A 22343-nucleotide genomic window follows, 5' to 3' on the forward strand; every position below is an offset into this window, starting at 1 on the left:
GCTTCCCATATGTCTCCACTGGCCATCCTGAGACAAATGTCTCCCTCGCATATCCATTGCTAAACGCTCGAATTGGAGCAAAAGTTTAAGGAAACTTAAATCTTCCAGGCCTCTTACCACAGATTCTGGTTTTGCTGAAATACTACAGACACTGATAGTATCCGTGTATCCAAAAGCAGGGGCAAAATGTAGCTAAGCTCCCCAGATTCTCCACATGCATCACTGCTCCAGGAGTCCTCCAGGAGAGACTGGACCATAGCATGAGTGCTTCTGCCACCTGGCACGGCTGACACAGCCAGGCAGCACTGGGGGGAGAGTCCTCTGCTCCCTGCACAACCAGCACACAGCGCGAGCCTGCACCCTCCTCTCCACCCCAACGTGAATGAGAAAACGTCTGTTCTCCTGTGGGGCTAACATCCAGCAGCCACTCACCGTGACAAGGACCGTTTCCCACGGCCAAGGGAGCCCGTGCCGCGGCACAGACCGGCAGCAGGTCTCCCTTCTCGAAGGACTTTGCAGCAGCATATCCCTCAGTAATTTCCTCCCTTGTTTAACAAGAAGTTACTTAATTTTGTTTTGAAGATACGCAGTGCTGTTAATTGCAGTTCTAACACGTCTCTAATAATATATCCTTTCTAATTGTTTATTGCTTACCTACCTTAAATACATTCACAAATACTAATGTATTCTCTGCACAATCAGTGATTCCTACTCAAAGCATACTGCGGCACATTTAACACAAAACCTTGAGTTCATTTTGCTGAACTCTTAATTGATGCCCTTTCTAACCGTGCTCCTTTGAAAACTAGCTTTCAGTCACATTCAAATTGCAGCCTGACTTTGTAAATCAAGGCAGAAGAAAAATACAGTCGTGCAGCAGACAACATTGCAGTGACATCATCTGCAGAGTAAGAGGCCACCAGTAAAAATAGTATTTTGAATCTTGAGTTTTCAGAAAGGAACTTTAACTGCTGGCGCAGCTACTTGCTGGGGAGGCAGTAGCTGATGCCACCCCATAAAACAGGCAGCTGGAAGCAGCAGTGATGGAGGAGTTACAAACTGGCAGAGTTACCAAAGAGCATCCTACCTCGTAATGGGCCACGCGCTGGGACTCTGATATTAGCTGAGCGCTGCACACTTTGCAGTAGCTTTCAGTGAATAATTCCTGGTCGATGTCAGAGGATTTCATCTGTTCACAACAGAGAGAAGAGACAACAAGCAGAATCAGTTACAAAAGGCAGGCAGAACAGGACACATTTGGTGAGGGTCCCTGAAGAGATGAGCAAAACAACGTCCCAGGTGAGCGGTTCTTGCCACCACAAGGGAACAAAACCAGCATTATACAGGTGCAAGTGTTAAACACGGACGGTTGCCACCATCCCCAACATCTACAGTTCAGAGTCCCCGGGTTCATGCACAACCAGCCTGTGCCGAGCGTTCATTCCTCACCCTGCAAGAGCTCTGGGCACAGCTGGAGACCAGTGATGTGCCAGGGCGGCCGAACACACACCTGTGCCCGAGGACCCCAACCCACTGTACGCCCGCAGATACGGCGAGATTCCTCTGCAGCTCTGCAATCATATTTACTATGTGAGCTACAGTTGTAAGTGGCTGTTCTTCTCCATTACCTTTCATATCTAGAAATCCCACATACCTAACCAGCTATAGCATGTATCACTCACAGCTCAAAGCACACTTAACCATTTGTTATACAACACCAAAGAGTTGCTAAAGAGTTTTATAGAAAACACAAACATTGCCACAACCTGGAGGAAGGTGTTTTTAAGCTGGAAGGGTGCTCTGCTATATTTCTCAATTTAGACACGGAAGGAAATTGCTTGTGTGATTTACTGGGCTGTGCTGTTCTCAAGCAGCTGTTTAAATATTTGTGCATTCCCCCCAACTTCCAGCAAGGACACTACTTACAAAACCAGCTTGCTGAGTGACCTGGCTCACAGGAATACTTTAGTTCTCTGTTCACCCGTTCGTGTTAAGCAAGCAACTGTAGGTACCCAGCTCTGAACCGGTAACAAAGACACTATCAGGAAAGTTGTTGCTTATAATAGACCGAACCCAGGCAGAGCCAGAAAACAGCAGAAGTAGCTTCATAGGGTATTTTTTAAAAAACACCAAAAACCAACAAAGAAACAATTTTTTTGTTTCAAGAGGGAAATTCAAGAGGGAAAACAGAAGCCAATGCCTTCTAACTAATGCCAAAATAAAGTCTATTAATTCACAATCATAACAAACCTGGGCATATTGAAGACTGATGACACAGTTTTTATAGAGTTTATCCCACTGACTGGGAATAAAAACAACATGGAAATGAACAAGTTATGAGATATGATTAGCAGAAAAACAATCAGGTGGAGAAAGACCTGGCATTGGTGGGCTGTGCAGCGGAGCTCAGGCTGGGTACAGCCCAGACCTCTCTTGGATGCCGCTCCGGCCTGACAGCACATTCCCTGGGCTCAGCAAATGAAGCTTTCTGTGCACACCTGCCTGCCAGCCCACACAGCAAGAGCTGCTGACTGGAGGTGGTTGCACAGAACCCCTAGATCAGAGGTCCTCAAACGACGGCCCGCAGGCCAGATACGGACCCCCAGGGTCCTCCATCCGGCCCCCGGTATTTACAGACACACACCCCGCCCCCCCACCCCACCCCCGCCAGGGGTTGGGGGGGGAAACCAAGCAGCCGCAGATGACTGCCTGCCACTTCATCCGCGCGCTGGCCCCCTGGTTAAAAAGTTTGAGGACCCCTGCCCTAGATGCATTGCTGCCTCACAATTATTAAGAACCCTGCACGTTTTATGAAAACAAGCAGCTGAGTGGACAACAGAGGTCCTGGTGAGACTGACCTGACCCTGGCTCCAGGAAAAGGTTTATTTGGGTGTTCATGGTCTATGGACAAAAGACACAGATCTCAGAGCTCCTCTGACGGTGCCCTTGCTCTCTGATTCTGCAAAGACATCTGCTTGTTTTCTTTTGCTGTCTGCCTAGGTTTAATCTTCATTTATCCTGCCTACAGAAACGCTGCATTGAGAAGCTTTCAAAGACACCCAAAGACCCTTTTAAGAGTACAAGATGTGTTGCAAAATTGCATCAAAGGCAAAATAAAGTGGGGGGAAGAAATCTTGCTTAAACACAACAGATTGACACAAGGCAAACCAAAGAATCTCATTAAACCTCAATCCAGCAACCAAGGCAGAGGCAGGTAGCATCGCCTTCATTTGCATGCGGTTTGCAACGCTCACCATATAAACTCTCATTGCAAAAATCAGAGTAAATCAAAAGCTGCTCAGTATTAGCTTAGCCCTTCTTGTTCTGATAATAGATCCCAACTCTGTTCTTCCTCGAACACATGTATCTCCCGAAGGAAGGGCTGTCTCTCACCACGTGCCCTTTGTTTACCCATGCAGCAAACTCACAGCTGTGGCTCGGGGCAACAGCTGCTTTGCTCCCATTCTCCTGCCCCACTCCCAGAACTGGGTGCATCATCCCCACTGGCAGGACCACGTTGCTCTGCCCAGCCGTCACTTGAGCACCTCAGCAAGGAGCAGCTCTTTCTTGGCTGCTTTCACCCTGCTCTCTGCAGCGGGACAGCCGGGCACCACGTTGCTTTGACCTCCTTGAGCAGTTGGCTGGGTCCCACTGTTGTCTCGTTGCCATAGTCCAATTGAACTGCCGGTGAAAACTGCTGCTCGGGGACCAGGTCTTTTTGCTTGACTTCAAGCACTGGATGCACAAGCAAGCAGCGATGCCACAGGAGATGGTGGTTCCCCGAAAGCCCTCCGTGCCCCTGGGAAGCACAGCGAGCCCAGGATCACTAGAGCTTGCAGGGCAGCAGAGCCTCTTGTCAGGGAGCAGAAATGTGTCCTCCTCATACCTGGGATCCTGGCAGAGGGTTTCACTGCTTGTTTTTGAATGCATTGCTTTTTAATAGTGATGAAAAGCACAGCAAGGCAGAGGAGTGAGGGATGCGGATTAGGGAGAACAGGAGAACAAATGAAAGCAAAGCCTCCTTCATGCTTCTGCATGAATATATTAGGCTAAACTGTAGAGAGGATTCAAGCATATGTAAGCTTGGCTACTTAAAATGATTAGAAAGCTCTGGTAACAATAACTGCTTCAGGCAAAATTTATTATGAAAGGTTTGACAAAAATAATAGATTCACCTTAGCAAGGAAGATTTCCACATAAGCAATCCACTACCAGCACCCATTTATACAAAACACCCTTGCAAAGCTGCAACTAAAACCTACACAGCCTAAGAACAAGTTAAAACCCAGGTACCAGCTATTGCCTTGAGAAAACATACTTTCGCTTGTCCCACATAAATGCAATAGAAGAGCAAAAGCCTCTTCCCCTTCTCAGTAGCCTCCTAATTATCTCTCTGCTGCTGGAGAGCCCCCAGATAGCTTTCCTCCCCTGAGTCCCTTCCAGAGGACTGAATTTGGCTGCTGCAACCTTTTACGTTTGGTGGCTGGTTCCTTTGCTTTTCTTAAAATACATTTTTTTCTGGACTTTTCTGTTTTCCTTTCTAAGGTAACATGCTAGAGCAGTACATCAAACGGACCTCAAGGTAATACTCAGTGAAATGAATACACGAACACGCATCTCTCCCTGCCATGTGTTTTACAGCAGTCTCTCTCTCTCTCTCTCTGCAACTGTCCCCAGGGTGCAACTGGCTGGTCTTGCATGTAGACCATAGGAAAGGTCCAGGGCTGGTATCTCCCCTGGGATCTGCGCAGAGACCCGTTTATGATGCCAGAACCAAACGAGGGGCCTGCCTGCTGCCTACGAAGGGGTTGGTACAGCGGTTAGCAGCGAGGCAGCCGCAGGTGGCCAGCTGATGGCATCTGTGCAGAACTGCAAGGGCTCCCCACTGCAGGGAGAGGCAGGCTCCAGGCACGAAGCCCTGGGAAAAACAGAACAGCCTTGTGTGGGTACCTGACCTAAAAGCAGCACTTTCTCCTGCACCAGAAAAGCTCCCTTTCCCCCGCCCTCCCTGTTAGCCTTGTCTCAGCTACACTCTGCATTATTGTTTTGTGGGTCAGCCTTAGCAGTGATTTACTCATTTCTTCCACCTGCAAATGTCATAAAAGGAGTTCATAAGCAATTAATATTTATATTTTTTTAATCACTTAATTCTACTCTGACTCTCCCTGCCTATAAGTGCCTAACAGCTCCTAGAACTGACTAGCCTTTGGCTGATCCTCACCACGCCGCCCATCTTTGTCAAAAAGCAGAATGGAACGAAGGGTTTTCTCCACCGCCAGCCATTGCCGCGTACAGGGCTGCGAAGCACCGCGTGCCTCCGGGACACCTGGGGGAGACCTGCAGGTGCTGAGCACCGAGGGACATGTGCCCTGCACGGTCTCAGAGGCTTTTCTTGCTGACAGCTGAGAACGAACACGCGATTGCAGCCTTCCAGCCAAGCTCAAACTGCTCAGCTGAGCAGAAGCACTTGGTCTGCACACCAAGGTCTAAACATCTAAAACTCTTTGTCTCCCGCTCCTCAGGTGGGGTCATGAGCAGGGGGCCTCCACCACGCACATGGATCGCTATCTCCTTTCAGACGGGTTTATTATTGCCTGTCATGCTGGCACTCAAGTGTCGAGGCTCCCCCTCCCTGCCTCAGACCTGTAACCTCTGCACATGTCAGCTCAGCATCTCCAGGAATGGCAAACTGTGTCATAAGAGACTTCATTTTAAATACCTTGTGCCATATGGCTATGATTCTTCTCAGCAGTTTCAGTGACTATAACAGCTTAATGAAAATCAATTTGATGAGGCTGACTCCAGTTTTTGGCAACTGTTAGAAAGATGCTAACTAAGTTGCATTAAATTTCAGAGGACAGCAATTCACATATTGACATCAGAGACATATTCAAAGCCAAATTCCTTTTTAAGGATATGCTTTGCACCAGCTGAACCCCACCAGACATGGACACGCGCTGAATGCATACCTGTTACAAAGGAGAGCAGTGGAAGCACACCTGTAGTAAGTGCTTTTGCAATCCAGACCCAGCCAGGACACCAGAAGTGCTACAGGACCTCAGTTCGGTCTAAAGTGCCAGCTGGGTGGGTCCCAGTCGCAGCAGCCTTTTGCTGCTGTAACAGCCCTGGGGGTCCTCATTCGCAAGGCAGGAGCAGAAGCACAATCTGCAGTCACTGCTAGCAAATGCTTCCCCACCATGCTTCTGACAAATACTGTTGCAGCCTCCTTTCTGGCAATCTTCCCCCAGCAAACTGCTTCTATTTTTATTGTTGTATACTCCCTGTTATCACGTTCATCGCCCCCTTTTTTTGAGCGATGAGCTCAGTGAATAGGAAAATAAGTTCTTTCAGTAATGGGAAATTCACGACTGGTAGCAAAAGTTCCAGAGTACACAACAAAGAGGAACAAGACAGAGGTTTTCTAATTCTGAGTTTTGCCTTTTATATCACTTCACAGACCACCCTTGCTGTTGTTCACTGCCAATTATTTCCGTATTTCAACAATAAGCAGAAACCCATGAAAACCCCAAGAAGCTGCAGATGACTTCATACCACTTTGGGGTAGGGAGTTTGAAAACGCAGCACCATCGCTCGCCTGGCCAGCAAACGCAGCACCACCGCTCGCCTGGCCAGCAAACGCAGCACCACCGCTCGCCTGGCCAGCAAACGCAGCACCACCGCTCGCCTGGCCAGCAAACGCAGCACCACCGCTCGCCTGGCCAGCCCGCTGTCGGAAGCAGGTACCTTGCAGCTTCTCCAAATTCTCTTCCTGCGCTGCTGCTGGCGGATCCCGTGGCACCTACAGCAACTGCTCAGGAGGGGACATGTTAAGTGGAGGCAGCAAATGAAGGATCTAAATCTGAGATTACAGCCAAGTCCCTGGGTAACCGTTGTCTGAACTTTACAACACGTCTCAGGTACAGGGATAAAAGTTACAGGCAGACATCCCAGAAGCTGCCGACTCAGCTGCTGCAACCACAGACCCACACCCCAACCCTGCCCTCACCCGGCTGAGACCCTGCAGACCCAGAGGACTCTGAGCAGGAGGCAGCAGTGACCTGTGGACACCATCCAGACCGAGCAGGAGAGGCGACCCCCGCCCTGCTGCGGGCACTGCCTCACCACGCTCTGCCGAGAGCACCCAGTGCCAGCGGGAAGGCAACCGCTTCCCACCCTCTCTGCTGGCTCTGCCTCCCTCTGGTTGCTTCCAGCTGTATTTCTGCCTTTCCAATTGAACTTTTTAATTTATTTATTTTTTAAATCACTGTTTCTCAGTGTCAGATTTTCCCCCTAGCCCACGCCCAAACACTGCCACCAGGTTTAGGGGAGCATCCCCCCAGCTACCCTCTGCTCAGGGCTGCTCTCCCCGACGCAGCTCGGACCCACACCCCTGCCTGCAACCACACCGGGGAAAATCCACCCGGAGCAGCCACACCGAGACCATCAGCTGATGAAAGAAGACTGGCTTTGCACCGTCATTTAACCAGCAGGTATCTGAGAGCTTGGGACACATCAGCCCCTCGGTCTGGCCCACCCGTGGTGCTGGGCACATGCCAGCGTGCTTCACCCTGTGCCAGAGCTGCCCCGTGTGGGTGCTTATTCAACCACGTGCTTGTTGCACTGCACCAGGAATTTCTGCACCGTTCATTTCCCTTACTGTACAACCAAGGACAAAGAGCACTATATGATAAAGCACGGAATTCAGCAACTCTGTTTCTCCCAGCCAAGTGGAAAAAAAAATAATTGTGGCCCCTTATCCAATTTACTCTCAAGAGCCTTAATCACCTTTCCCAGAATTAACAGCTTCTGAAACCTCCGTATTGGAGCACTAGAGAAATGGCAACTGAGCATGTGCATAAATGCCAAATGCAAACGATCCAAAACCCAAATGTCCCGATTTTCATGTTATCTATTATTTGTGCCTTTTGCTGCTGTCACTCTCTCATGGATCAACACCTTGTGTAACACTTCCTGGTTTCTTCTGTTGTTTAATTTGTCTTGCAATAAAAAGGAAAAAAAGTCTTTACTAATAATTAATGTGCTTTCAGCAACTCTGTCACTGCACTTACAACAAGGCATCTGAAGACATGCAAAATACTGCCTTTTGAAGTGCCTCATTTCCCACCACTATCAGCATGATGGATGGTTGAGCCTGTTCCACAAGTGCAATTCTCCTCCTGCATTTATTGCCTTGAGAAAGGAGCACTCTGGGCGCTGGAGACCACAGCAGCATCCCACCACAGAGAGCACCACTGGCTACCGAGAGAAAAAGGCAGGGGCCGGGGCAGTACATCAGAGCAGCGCTGCCCTGCCAGCTTTCCCCAGGGAAGAGCATCAGGCAGCAGACACGGCGGGATGTCCCGCAGCAATGGTGGGACCCTGTGCAGCCCACCCCGAGCCTAGTGCAAGAGGGCAAATATGCAGCTGCGGGGTCTGCAGCCCCTGCCTGTACCAGCACCTGGATTTGCCTGCTCTCCTTTCACAGCCCCGGCGGAAGCAGGATGGGGCCCGCACCAGCAAGTGACGTGACGGAGCCTGGCAATCCTGCATCCCGATGGTGATGGTGGCAGCGTCCCTACCCACAAAGGCCTCACTACAAGCCGTGCGTGCTATTTTCAGTTTCTCCTGTTCTCCTGCCAAACCAAAAATTCTCCGTGCCCATCCAGCTGTGCTGCACATCTGCCACCTCTGCCACACATTGTCTTCCCTGTGTTTTTTGGTTGGTTTGGGGGTTATCTGTCATCTCCCTGCTCCCTCCGCTCCTGAAATCCTCTCTCGAGTCAGTTTGCTTCCCTTCTGCATTCAGCCTCTGATGCATTTTGACACACTTTATTGGAGCCTTGAAAATCAGAACAAGATTGTGTGTGGCACGAGCTGGGGAGCAGGAGAGAACCCTGCACGTGGCCACTGCATGTGTCAAAACACAGAGGAGAGGCTGCAGAGAGCAACACGGAGGAGACGGAGCATCAGTGCCGACCAGTCTTAAGCTAAGCATCCCGAACACACAACTGCGCACTGCCTCCCCCAGCATAAGCAGCCAAACTGCTCCTTCGTTGGGATCCTTCTTGATGTTTGCCAGGACTAAGGGACACTCGGACAGCAACAGTGTCCTCTCAGTGGAGGAGACGATGTTTTTGAAGGGAGCCTGGCAGCACCCACGTTGTGGAGAGGAGAATACCCGTGCTGGTGCCTGTCCCCGCCGCAGAGAGCGAGGAACACCACACAGGACGAAGAGTGCAGGCACACAGAGAGAGACCGGCTGCACGCTCCTCCGCACAGGATTCAGCTGCAAGCGCAGGATCCCACCAGCAATGTCTCACCAAATTCCCCTGAGACTCATGAGCAGGGTGGGGAAAGCTACCAGATGTTCCCACCTCCTCACCTTATCACAGGTGCTACCCAGGTTACCATTTAGAAATAGCAGAACCAAATAGCATAAAAAAACTGATGAGCATTCAGGAAAAAGTGCCCTCCGGCCAGAGCAAAGCCACAAAATGCAGATGATGCCTCCCAGGCAGAAAAGCAGCAAGGCCAAGGCTGCGGGGGCACCCGGTGTTCTGCATCCCCCAGCCAGCACCACGCCACACAGCATGGCACCCACTTGGCACGGGAGTGACAGACGTGCAAGCTCACGCATGGCAGTAAAACGCAGCTGGTGCCTTTTTGACTGACTGACTGTCTGAGGTGGGAACAAAGGGCAAGCCGAGGAAGTTACAGGTGGGTAGATTTAGAGAGCAAAGGAAAGACCTGTGCAAGCAGCAGAGAGCAAACCCTCATGCTGCAAATTGCCTTGGGGGATGATGAAAAAAGGATGCTGCCAGGTTTAAAGGGAGCTACACCACAGTTCTGAGGGTGGCACCATTCCTTCCCTACAAATGAGTGTACCGGGTTACACACATGAATTGTTCTAACTATTCACACTACATCGTGTGGCAGGATTTAATTGCAAACATGTGCTGACTTGAATAAAAATATATTTTTAAGAGGAAGTTGATATATTGTGACAGCTTTAATAAAGTTTGTAGGAGCTGAACAAAAAGCAATCACATTTTGTGCCTCAGGGCATCGATTCTGCATCCTGTACACTTCAAGGATAGGGCTCTGGCACTCGCTCCAGCAAGGCTGGGTGGCACAGCTTGGCTGCTTAGCAGCAGGGACAGCCCAGAAACCTCCTGAAAGAAGGAGTTAAAACCCATGAAGGCTTCCACAGAGGCTATACTGAGACACAGAAGTTGATGTAGTCAGATGGCAGAGCGGAGGGACTCACTTGTATGGGGATGCGGAGAACTGGGATGGCTAAGAAACGAGGAACCCTGGCCTGGGACATCTCTGCCACTGGTGCCTCCCTGCAGCAACAGATTCCCCTCAACTAAGCCCTGGCCAACCCCCCACCCCTCCAACACAGCCTGGCATGAAGCCCTGGCACCCGCTCCTTTCCCTCCTGCTCGCCTCCCCTTTTAAATCCTCCCACCGCTCCCTGCTCCGCACTTCTTCCCACCCCTGCCACCCAGGGATGCAATTCTGGCAGCTCTCATGGTGCCCAGCCACAAGCACCATGCTCCCCCAGCCCCTCTGAGGACCCACACCCCCCAGGGACCCCGCGAGGCGTCAGGGCATCGCAGGGCCGGGAGCATGGGGTGCAGCAAGGCACCTTGCGGCTAACATGCTGCAGCGCCAGGGCTACCATGTGATGCTTGTGGTTGCCATGGGAACAGTGGCTTCTCACAAAAAGATGCATAAATAGTCTCGGAGCCTCCACGGAGTGCAGTTCACGCCGCGGGCACCCTGAAAGTCAGGGGGGTGCTGCTGCCATGCCCCAGTCCCTGTCCGCGGGCCGGTGCCAGGGCTGCGCTGCAGCACAAGCCGCTGCAGGGGGAGAAGCCGATGAGCAGCTCCTGCGCAGCCTTTCTCTGCAATTACAATCAGGATGCCACGTTTATTTTTGGATAAGCAGGACCTACTTTTTCCTGTGGCTCCCTAATAATGTACAAAACAGTAGGAAGCGAGTCAAGCTGAATCCCGTGCCTGCAGCTCGTAGCCTCTGGTACTTTGCATAATCAGGGCTTGTCATTCCCCATCAGCTTCAGCTCAGAAACCCAAGAGGCAAAGCCAAGTAAGGTGGCAACAAGCTTAGAAGAAGCCTTCAGAGAACAAATTTACCCATCGCTAATGGAGGATTATTTTAATACTGCATTCCTTGATAAAAGCCTGCATGCTGGCCTAACTAGCTAAGCTAAAGCATCTCTTACCAAAACCAGCTTCAGCCCTAACAACACTAACCCCAAATCAGTTTAATGTCACTGCTTGCTAGCCGACAGCATTAAAAGCTCCCTGCCCAGCAAAGGTTAACAAAGTTAGCGACAGCAGAAGCAGAGATGTTGCTGGTTATCCTCACTGTCATCCGAGGCTGAGCTCCTTTCCCTCCACACATATAGTATTTGCCAGCCAGAGCTGCCTCGCCAAGAGCCACCCAGTGAGGATTTATAGGAGCCCAGGTCTTCCCGAGGCAGCCAAGCAGCGCTGGCCAGGAACCCTCCCTACTTGTCATGATTGATGGACTCTGTTCCCTTCAGCTACAGCTCCCCTGCCATAGCAGGGCTTTTTGTAATCAATGAAATGATTTAGAAACAAGACACCAGGAATGCAAATGCTTTCTATCTAAGTCCCCTAAGTTAGCAGGGAGCAGCTAAACCCCTGGCCTAATTTAATTGCACATCCAAATTCCACATCCTTTAAAGGGTATCAGCAGATCTCATTAAACTTCTTCATACTATCGTGTCATCTGTCAATTAGCTTTGTGTGCAGCAGCAACCAACAAGGAGCTTTATCTTAAGTAAAACATAAAACATTTACATGTCTCCTACAGTCTTTTCTTTTTCTTTGCCTATCTTTGATTTAAAAAAGAAAAAACACAACCCTTTTTTGGTTTGCATTTGTTCTCTTCTAAGAGGCATCTCCCAGGCTCATCCACACAGAGCAGCAGCATGCTGGACTTTTATCTCAGACCTGCCTTATATTTGGGAGCATTTCAGCAGCAAGCCACTTGGATAATTCGTGCTTCATTTTCCCCTCTAGAAAAAAATCCACAGCACTATTCTGTCCCTTACCAACAGACAAGCAATGAGAAATGGTTTATCAATGCCCACTGTAGTGCTCCTGCTCCACATGTGAAAGGGTCTCCAGAAATGCAAATTATTCTATTTCATCAGTGAGAAATTAAACTGCTGTTGCAGAAGGGCCGGAGTCGGCACACTCCAGGCTGGGCCCCAGCTGCTCCTTTTGGAGACTGGCTCTGTTGCCAGGGTTTGGAAAGGTCTCCCTCTCTCTGCATAGTCTGGGGACTCCTGTTCCTACAGTATTTATCAGGCATCCCCTGTGGTAGCAAGAAGCAACAGAAAGGCATTAAAACAAGGTAATGTGTTTCATACAACATCGGTTTTCAAATTGGGGTTTCTAAGTTAGCCTTCAGTCATGGCCATCAGCCTTCCTTTTCTGGCTAAAGAGGAAATAAGGCTGAAAAATGCTTTTTGTATGTTCTGCAAAACAAGAAAAAATCCCTGTGCTTTGGTAGAGCCATGAAAATACCTTTATAAGTACGCACACACAGACCCAAAACTTCTAAAATGGTGCAGACTTTTCCAGAAAAGCAAACTGAAGAGACATCTCAGCTATACCACCTACCAGAAGCAAAGAGGTCAAGACCTGGCAGTAAAGGATTTCTGCGAAACAGGAAAGCATCCATCAGGTAACACCAAATTCCCAAAGCAAAGCATCACCTGGTACAATCAGAGCCAGATGAGAACTGAACGCTCGTTAAAACACGCCTTATTCCTGAGAAAACTGAATGTAATGGGGTTCACCATGATCTGCATCACTGGCAACGATGACACAAAACAGTCCCATGACCTCCCAGCACAAACAGCAACAGAGCTCACTCTGAAACAGTAACAGAGCTTGGTAATTGGAAAAACCCTGGAATACAAACCAGCCTGCATTGCAGAAAGAGACTGTGAAACTCCTGAAGAGTTTCATAAATATGAATTAGTGAAGATAACTGTAGATGGCACCCAGAACTCAGTTCCATCCTGCTTTGCAATGTCATTTCTTGCCCAGCATCAGAGCAGTGCACTATGAATCAGCTCCTCGCACGCCTCTGTCCTCACACCCCATCCAAGCACATCCCATCCCCACGTGCCAGGCATCCCCCGTGAGCCCCCTGCCTGCGCCGGAAGCAGCCAGGGCCCGGGCATGGGCAGCGCTGCAATGCACAGGAGCTGCAGCCCAGCACATTGAAATTGCAGTAAAAACATCTGACAATTAAAGAGAGAAAAATAACAGGTTCCCACACTCCGTGTGGCTCCTGTCCCTGCCAGACTCCTGCAAACTACAGCCACGTGCTTGAACATTAGACAGATTAATATTGCTACAATTAGTAGTATCATGAAGCATCTCTGGCAACAGGAAATAACATTGTCATAAACTTGTGTAACACTTAATATTTTCAAATGAACAGTTGGATCCACAGTTATCATCCTGATGCTTTCACCAGTGACACTGTAGGACAGAAAACACAGAAATGATTAATTAGTTTTCATTTTAAGTCAAGCTAAACTCCAGCTCTCTGCCACGTGCTGCCACCGAAGCCCAGGCTCCGCAGAGCTCACAGAGGCAGTAAGCATGGATGTGGAGAGCACCAGCCTCCCGTGACACATGGTTACGGCTGCCAGCAGCTGAAATTCTCCCGGGTTCAGCCCAGCTCTGACCACAGGAACACAGGCACCACCAGCCAGCACCAGGCGCAGTCTGTGACCCCAGCGTGGCCCCAGCCCCCTGCCACCACTTGGTGTGGCCACCGGAGGAGCCCAGGCTGCGAGCCATGCCAGACCCACAGCCACCGCAGGACCCAACCACAGAGCCCACGCGGCCGGCTAACGTGCCCCACCCACGAACATTTCAGCTTGGTTTTTTGCATGGTGGGAAGGAAAAATCCCGCTAACCGATCCATTCTCCCGCTTCTTCACCAAGAGCGCGTGGGTGCAGCCACAGACCCCAGAGCACTTCGAGGTATGGGCACGGCGGGCAGCACCTCCATGCTGCAATCCGGATCGAAGCCCAGGGGCTATGCCAGCCTGAACACCTTGGCCGTGCAAGTTTCTGCTTCTTACTAATACCATCAGCTCACACGTGCTTATTACACATCCAATAACAAAGGAGCTTGCACAGCATCCCATGCAACAGGGGCTTTAACCGATTAATTTGTGGTTTAAAAAGCAGCGGGTGTTCAATTGCATCCTGTTCCTGGGGCTTCTGACAAGCTGCTCTGGGTGCTGTAGATCCAGTGCTCAGAGCTTTTCCCATTTTCTTTACGTAATTTTGAAAGCAGTGCGTGCCTCATATCCAGAGCTAGCTGCTGGGTGTCATGTCTGTGGCTGTATCCTCTAAGAAAGCTTTAAATACCAATGTCTCACTTTGCCACCAAGTCCACCCACCGTTTTTAAGCAGCTGGATCAAATTTAGGAGTGGTTTTAAGTTCACAGCGCAGTTCCTTGCATCTCCTAGTGTTGATACTGTGCTCTGAGAGCGCACATGCAGCTCTATCACATCCAGCTCATGGGCAGTCAGGGCCTTTTTCAGGTACTCTATGTGACACACAGCTAACACGTATGTAATATATAAGCAAGTCGATCAATGGGGGACACAGGTGACACCTCTAAGGCCTCTATTGCAGAGGCTGACATACTGGAAAGATTGATTTATACTCTCCTGCCTTCAGAATTTGTTTCACCAACAAATATCTATTGGCGAGAAGCAGGTCCAAGCTTAACTACATCTTCTACACCATTTTCCCTTTAACCAGACAAAATAAATGTATTTCTGCTTTGGAATTAAGAGGAGCAACATTCTACCCCCCTATCACTTTCCAAATGAAGCTCCTGAAAGCCCTTTTTGAAGCTTTGTGGTTGTATTTCCAGACCTGCTCCCCCTCCGTGCTCTGGAGAAATGCATTAAATGAGCCCTTTGAAGTGCTGCTGCACATGAGCCACTGGTGTGAGCTCAGCTCAGCTTTCGTCGTGCCCTGGAAGGAAGGCAGCAACCACCACTCACCTTCCCATTTCCCTCTCATCCCACAGATGCCAAGGGGCACCGGGGCTGGAGCTGGCACAGGTCCCCAGCGGGGACACAGTGCTCCCCCCACAGCAGTCCTCACCACCCACCACCTCCCTCCAAAAGCGACATCCAGCTCCAGAGCAAGCCCCTCGCAACTGGTGCAAGCCCCCTCCCCTCTTGCCGCATCCCACCCTCCACTCGGCACAAGGGCAGTGCCCTGCGAGCTGCCCCATCTGCCCAGGTGCCCTGCAGTGGTGCACGGCTGGCGACCCCCTGCATGAGCACCTGCAGCAATGCTGCCCAGTGGAGGGGACCAACCGTACTGCACCCACAGGCCAAAAGACCCTTGACTTGGTGCCACCAGATCTGCACATTCCAGCAAAAACTCCCAGAACCAAACCTTTTACATAGGGGCAAACCGTCATCATGGGGTGAATGCCAAGCACACACATGAATTCCCCCTGCACAGGGAGCCGGGCAGGGTGGGCCACCAGCATCCCCCACCAGCATCCCCCACCAGCACATTAAAGGCCTAAAAGCTGTCAAGCATCACACAACAGGCAAGTTTTAATATAGAGAATATTCATCTCCAGCCATTTCTAGTTAATGGAACAAAGCAAACTGTCAAGAAAAATGGGAACATTACAGTAAAAACAACAACAAATTAAACTCTAATGCAATCAGAGAGCAATTAGGGATCTATCCTCAGGGAGCATTTTGGAACTCTGGGTCTTTCTCAAAATCTGATCTCTCTGCAACTTTATTCCTTTCTAATCAATAAATGAAGAAGCGGGTGGCATGGCTACCCCCTCCCTGTCCCCTGCAAAATGCCATGTCTTGCTCTGCAGGAGCAGAAGGTGGTGGCAGGTAGAAGCATTCACACCTCTGAGCTGAGGAGAAATGCAGCTGTCAGCAGAACAAGGTGCAAAGGCAGGGAGAACAGAAATCACTGCCTGTGTCTCTTGCAAGGTGACCAAAAACGCAAAGACCCAAATGCTCTTGTCCAAGAGCCAGGCTGAGCAGACAGCAGAGCATGAGAGACCCTGGAAAACCCTCTGGTTTCCTATACACAGCTCCCACAAAAGCTACTGCCCAGAAAATAAGTATTTAATTCCTCTTGACTTTTTAAACTTACCCACGTACATGCATACAGACAAACACCTGCTTAACCGAATTGCTCGAGTATGCTGCAGAAAGGAGCAGGATGCCACTTGGGCATCGGTCTCTGCTGTGTCTGGAGTACAAGGAGCCTTCGGCAGTCCACGGTGGCACGGGTGCCCCATGACCTGTGCATTGCCTGGGCTGGCCTCTCCACCACGCCAGTAAGTCTGGAAAGGAGCGTTTGGCACATCCTTCCCTGCAGGGCAGGGCACACTGAGTGTGGTGACCAAGAAACTGCAGAACTGAAACAAAGGGACAAAGACGCACCATCCCATTAAGCCAGCGCCCACCCAGCCTCATCTACAAGCTGCCCGAAGGTCACAGCTGCAGAACCGACACAGCAAAGCCTGGCTCTGTAAAACCTTCCTTCAGGGGACGCAAACACAGTACACGCTCTCTGCAGAAGAGAGGGTGGCATGGCATGGAGGAAAGCCTTCCTCCTCATTCCCTGAAGCTGCTGCTGTTCCTGAGGGCAGCCCCATCTGCACTGCGCAGCTCCAGTACTTTTCAGCAAGGGGTGTTTTTCACACTTTGTAAGGAATAACAGAACTCCCATATGTCCTGCTACCTGCCTGGCAGCTGTCAGGGAGGCGACCCCCTCCACCTTCAGCCAGAGAAGGCACCTGTGCAACAGAGGGAGGTGGAAGCCTTGACCTTCATCGGTTTCCATACTCAAATCCACTCTGAGGAACATCAGCAGCCCCGTTTTGGCCTAGAAATTGGCCCAGTTCTGATCTCTCAAACCAGTTCTGGATCTCCAGTCGCACCTCCTTCCTTGGGAGCTTAGCCCAGATAAAGCGAGACACCCAGATCTGACAGTGCCCAGTGCCAGGAGCAGCCCCAGGAGCCCCAGCCTTGCCTGGATCGTCTCAGACCCTACAGTGATTTTGGAGGGACTTCTGGGAGCCCTCCCAACCCTGAAGAGCACCTTGCAATGAAAAAGGGTCTGATTAGAGACTCACGGGTCTGAAAAAGATGTTGACTTTTGGTGAAAAGTCACTTCTTGCAAAGGAATAATCCTCAAAATATCCCCACTGTTAGTGTCTGCATCTGATCACTGACGTGGGGGATAAGGGCTGTTTGTTGGTGGGACTGGAGATTTTTCCTCCCCCCAACAGCAAAACCCCTGCACGGAGGGATGATAAATCCATAGCTGGACCAGACTGGCCATCAGCATTCCCAGGCAGGTCTCTGGGCATGACAGGGGGGAGCTTGGTGGTGCAGTGCCACACAGCGAGCCATAAATCCCCCAGGAGAGAGAAAGCTGGGCTGCTCACTGGGAGCAAGGTGCTAAGTCAGCAAGGATCAACTGGCTGCCCTAATTCTTTTGCAAACTGGAAGCAGCAAATAAACCAGATCCAGGCAAATATCAGCAAAACATGTCCATACACAGAGAACGCCTTTTCAAGAAGGGCTCATCAGCAATGCTGTGAATAGCTAGGGAGGCCTGTCAGGGGTGCAGTACGTGCTCTATAGCACACCTGGTAAAGTGGAAACGCAGCAGCAGTCCACCTCCTCTGGGCTTTTCAGCACAGGAGAGGGCAGAAAAGCCTGAGGGAGGAAGGCTGGATGCGGGAGGAAAGTTAAGACAGCACAATTCAGAGCCAAGAGAAGTGACTTCTGAAACCTGCACACACAAACCAGCCAGGTACACACAGAAATGCGATGTGGACTGCAATGTGTGGGCAAGGATTCGTTATTTGTAGTGACTTGGAAGGGACTAAGAATAATCAGATAAAATCAGTTGGGAGGGGTGGAAATCAATCTGAATTTTGGGACAGTCCCATCCCAGGATGTGGCCAGAAGGCAGGATCCTCCCTAGGGAAAGGGATGCAGGAGGTGCCAGAGCAGGTGCAGGGGCACTGGGATTTAGGAGGCTTATAATCGACAGGTCCACACTGCTCTGGGAGTAGTAAAGGATTCCTGCACTCCTGCCCTTGATAAAATCAGGGGGAAAGACCCATTTTTACTCTAGAAAGCTCCTGTGCTGCCCCTCCCTCCTGTCCCTTCCTACAGCAGATGAGTCACTGTCTAGAACCTTTATCAAAAATACCTCTTACAAAATTGTTTGTCGAGTCCCTGCCATTCCCCGCCTCACAGCACAGCGCAAGGAGAAGTAGCAGGAGATGCTCCAAGTCACTGTCCCTTTCCTGTGGAATGATGAGGGCCCCAGAGCTGAAACCCCTCTGCCCAGTGTCCCCCTGCCCCTCTCCAGCAGCAGCCCCCTGCTCCCCCAGGCTCACCCCTTCCATTCCAGGGCCAGTTGTTTGTGTTTTGCAGAGAGATTGCACGTGCTCATGCGAGAACCAACAGCACAATCTCACTCGGAAAATGCAAACTGGTGATTTTGAACTGCCTCCTCAACGTATTGCAAACCTTGTTCTTCACCCAGCTGAACGCTAAGGTCACTTCAACGTCAGAGGAGGGCAAAAGGAGCTTGTGGCTGCCCAAAGGGCTGCAGTGGGAGCAAGTCTGGCATCAGGAACTGAAGGAGCACTGCCCAGGTGTGGTATCACTAATCAATGCATACAGATCGCCTGCTCAGGGATCAGTTACCAGAGATCTTTCATGCAGCCCAAAACAGCAGTCACCTCGGTCATGCTGCATGAAGACCCCTTTTGCTTAGGCTCTCAGACCCATGGGCAACTCCGTCACAACACAGGGGGTCTGCCAGCCCCACGGAGACCACAAACTGAACCCCCTTGGCCAGCCAGGAAGCAGCCGTGCAGGCCAGCCGCTGCGGCCAGTCGGGCCAGGGGTGTCCCCAGGGATGGCAGCCCCAAGTGCTCGCTGCCTCCCTGGAAACCGGCTTTTGGTCTCCAAGCGGCGCTGACTTGGGAAGTTCTCCAAACTTCCTAAACAGAGAGAATGGGCTCGTCTTCCTGCATCTGCAGACAGCCGTGCCCCATCCCACAGCAGCTCCCGTTCCCACGCTGCTGCGGAGCCGCCTGTGCCCAGTCCTTTCATTAAAAGCACCCTGAGCTGCGAGGGGCTGCCCGGCACGGGGGGCTACCCGCACCGCCAGGCCTGCCCGGCTCACAGGTGGATGCAGCGCTCAGCGAAACTCCGCCAGCAGCGCACCGCCCGCCCGGCGCGGGGCCGGAGCCCTCGCACAGCCGCCGCGGGTGAGCCCGGAGCACCGCCGCGGGTCCAGGCGGGCACAGCCGCCGGGTGGGACCCCCGACCCCAGCTCCCCCTCCGCGGCAGCGCCTGCGTTACCCAAACCGCTCCGGCAGCCTGGCTGCACCTGGCAACTGATGCCAGCAAGCGCAACGGATCACCTCCCACCGCTCTCCCGCAAACGCTGCAATTAAACAGCTCCGATTTCCCGGCAAACTTTCCTCCAACTCTCACCAACAGATCCCAGCAACAAGCAACGCGCGGGCGGGCGGGGACGCGCCGGTACCTTGGTGCCACCGGCCGGGCTGCGGCGCGGCGGCCAGCGGGGCCGCTCCAGCGATGCCGCCGGGGAAGGCGCAGGGCCGGGGCTGCGAGCGCGGCGCCCCCCGCCCGGCTGCTCCCGCCGCCCAGGCCGGCTGTGCCGGGAAGGCGCCGGGCGCCGCTCGCTGCGGCTCCAGCTCCGCCCCCGGCGGCGGCGATTGGCTCCGCCGCGCTCCGCAAGGCCGCGCCGCCCGCAGCCCCCCCGCCGCAGCAGCCCCCGCCACCGGCGCCACCGGGAGCGACCCCCGCGGCCCCGGGCGGGCTCGCAGGTGGGGGGAGGGCAGAGCCGCCGGGGGGGGGCGGGGGAGGGGATGGTGGTGGTGGTGGTGCTGCTCCTTGCGGTGGAAACGGAAGGATGCGCAAATCCGGTGTGCAGGGCACGGGCTGCGAAGGATATCGCAGGCTCGGGGGGGGGGGGGGGAACGTATTTACTCTCAGATTCGTACTTTTGCGGATGACGCACTTATTTTAATACCCTGGATTTATGGAGTGAGCACGCCTCGCGCTGCAGGCGCCCGCCGCGTGCGGCACGGCGGGGGTAAGCCCCCCACGCAAGGATGGAGGGCAGGATCATCTCTCAAAGCAGCGGCCAGAGGAGAGCAGATGCCAGAGGGAATGGGATGGAGGGCAGGATCAGCTCTTAAAGAAGTGGCCAGAGGAGAGCGGATACCAGAGGGAATGGGACAGGTTCATGATCAGCTATAGGTAGTGGTGGCCTCCCTCAGGCAGGACCAGATGGGCCGCAGGAGCCAGCAACCAAGTGCCCAAGGCCAGGGGCAGAACAGAAGAGGGCATGGCAGTGAACAGGGGAAGGAGAAATAGTGGGGGATGCAGACCCCTGCAAACCATACGCAAGGAGACAACCCCTAATACAGCACCACGCACACATGCCCAGGAGTCTGCATTGCACAGCCAGGCTTAAACCGAATCGATCTCCCCACTGAGAAATCCAGTAACAGCTGAATTCAGAAAGAGGGTGGACTCTCATTTTTTGTGCACAATATCCTCCAGGCAAAGCCACTTCAGAGTTTGGACTGAAAGTCCTGAACACCGGGGTGTAGACGAGCAGAATCCCATACATCTTCCTTCTGCCAACACAGAACTTCAGAGGCAATGTCTTCTCACCACCCTTCTTTCTGCTCATAACAAAATAAGGAGGGCGAGGACTGGCTTGGTACCATGCAGGGTTTGTGTCCCAGCTTTGCTGAATCGGCAGGCACTTCGCTTGCCAGCACGTGGGCCTTACGGGGACATGATGGAGCAGAGAGAGGTTGTGCTCCAAGCCTTGGGAGGTGAAATTGCAGTTAATCTGGCTCCGCTCCACCTCCCTCTTCCCATAACATTTCTCAGCAGAGAAGAGGGTGCTGGGTCTCTGCAGGGAAGGAGAGATGTCTCAAAGGTCTGTGCAGTGCAAGGCAATAGGGGGTTGCACCCTGGAGGAGCTGGGGGTTGCTCATCTTGCATGCAGAGATATGGAAATGCTCCTTTAGGCCTTCACTTCCAAAGCCAGGTAAAATGAAGCATGCTTCATTCCCCTTCTGAATAACTGGCTAATCAAAGTGATTACGGGCCTCCCTCTTTTCTCTTGAAAGAGCTCTGCTGTCCAGGTATCACCTTTCCCAGAGCCTGATAAAAATGCTGCATCTTAAGCAAAATGCCTCGTTAGAAAGTGTATGTTGTATAGGTAACAAGAGTAACAGCAAAATCTGACCGGTGCCCTGGGTGAGAGGTCTCCAGGCACTTACAGGTCAGCTGGCGGGTGGTCACTGGAGCACCTGTAAGAAGTGAGTCTGTTTAGTTTGATTTGTTTCTGTTACGGAGAGTCTCATGGATTTTGTATGTGCAGAGTGGCTGGCTGAGCCACACGGCTGCACTTTTGCTACCAGGTATCTGGAGCCTCAACTAGGTGGTGAAATAGACTTTAAATCACCTTCTATCAAACAAACATTAGAAAGAAGAGAAAAGACTTCACCAGCAATTTTTCCATTTCCAGCTTAACCTGCTTGACAGCAGTTTTGCAAACTACCTGAGCTGTGATGCTTCAGGATCCTGCTTGGCTCTTTAGCTGTAAAAAAAGTAACTGCTAAAGAGCATTTAAGCCATGCATCTAAGCCTCCAAAATTGACACAAACCCCTTAGAGCTGCCACCTGGAGCCTCAGATACTTCGGTCCTAAGAAGGGCAGATGAGCCAGTATTTGCAATGATGCAGCTGCCATCCAGGGAAGAGATATTTCTTAGATTTCTTCCTCAGGTTTTTTTGGTTTTTTTTTTAGGATTACATAATTCCCAGGAGCATCCCATGCTCCCTTGTAATGGCAGCATCAGCACAAGAAATGTTGGAAATAACTTACAAATTAATAAATCTTTTACATTTTTTCAAGGTGCACCCTCTCACCTTCTAATGCACTTGCCGCTGTCTGTCGCGGAGCACTAGCTGCCTTTCTTTGTGATTGCCTGTGGCTCCTTGACCCAGCAAGCATTTCAGGATGCTGCCTGTTCCCCAACCGCCGGAAAGGGACACGAGGGTTCATGCACCACACCATTGCTGGGAAAAGCCCTGTGCCAGCATGAAGCAGCAGCTTTGGGGACACTCAGCTGCCTTGGAGATACAGCTGCGGGGCCAGGCCACCCT

At 51.7% G+C, this 22343-nt stretch overlaps 1 protein-coding gene across 2 annotated transcripts in view; it reads right to left on the bottom strand.

Annotated features, from left to right (window-relative positions):
• Positions 1 to 19856, bottom strand: part of ZMAT4 (zinc finger matrin-type 4) — a 67082-nt gene extending 47226 nt beyond the window's left edge. Inside the window, exons 1-2 of one of the 2 annotated variants that reach the window (XM_037371784.1) lie at positions 19676 to 19856; positions 1088 to 1189 (exon numbers count right to left, since the gene is read on the bottom strand). In XM_037371784.1, the coding sequence (XP_037227681.1) occupies positions 1088 to 1189 (102 nt within the window). In that variant the 5' untranslated portion in view covers positions 19676 to 19856. The remainder of the gene's footprint in view (positions 1 to 1087; positions 1190 to 19675) is intronic. The other variant, XM_037371783.1, reaches the window with a different exon arrangement.
• Positions 19857 to 22343: the final 2487 nt, after the last annotated feature.

This window comes from Falco rusticolus, chromosome 20 (assembly GCF_015220075.1).
Source record: "Falco rusticolus isolate bFalRus1 chromosome 20, bFalRus1.pri, whole genome shotgun sequence".
NCBI lineage: Eukaryota > Metazoa > Chordata > Aves > Falconiformes > Falconidae > Falco > Falco rusticolus.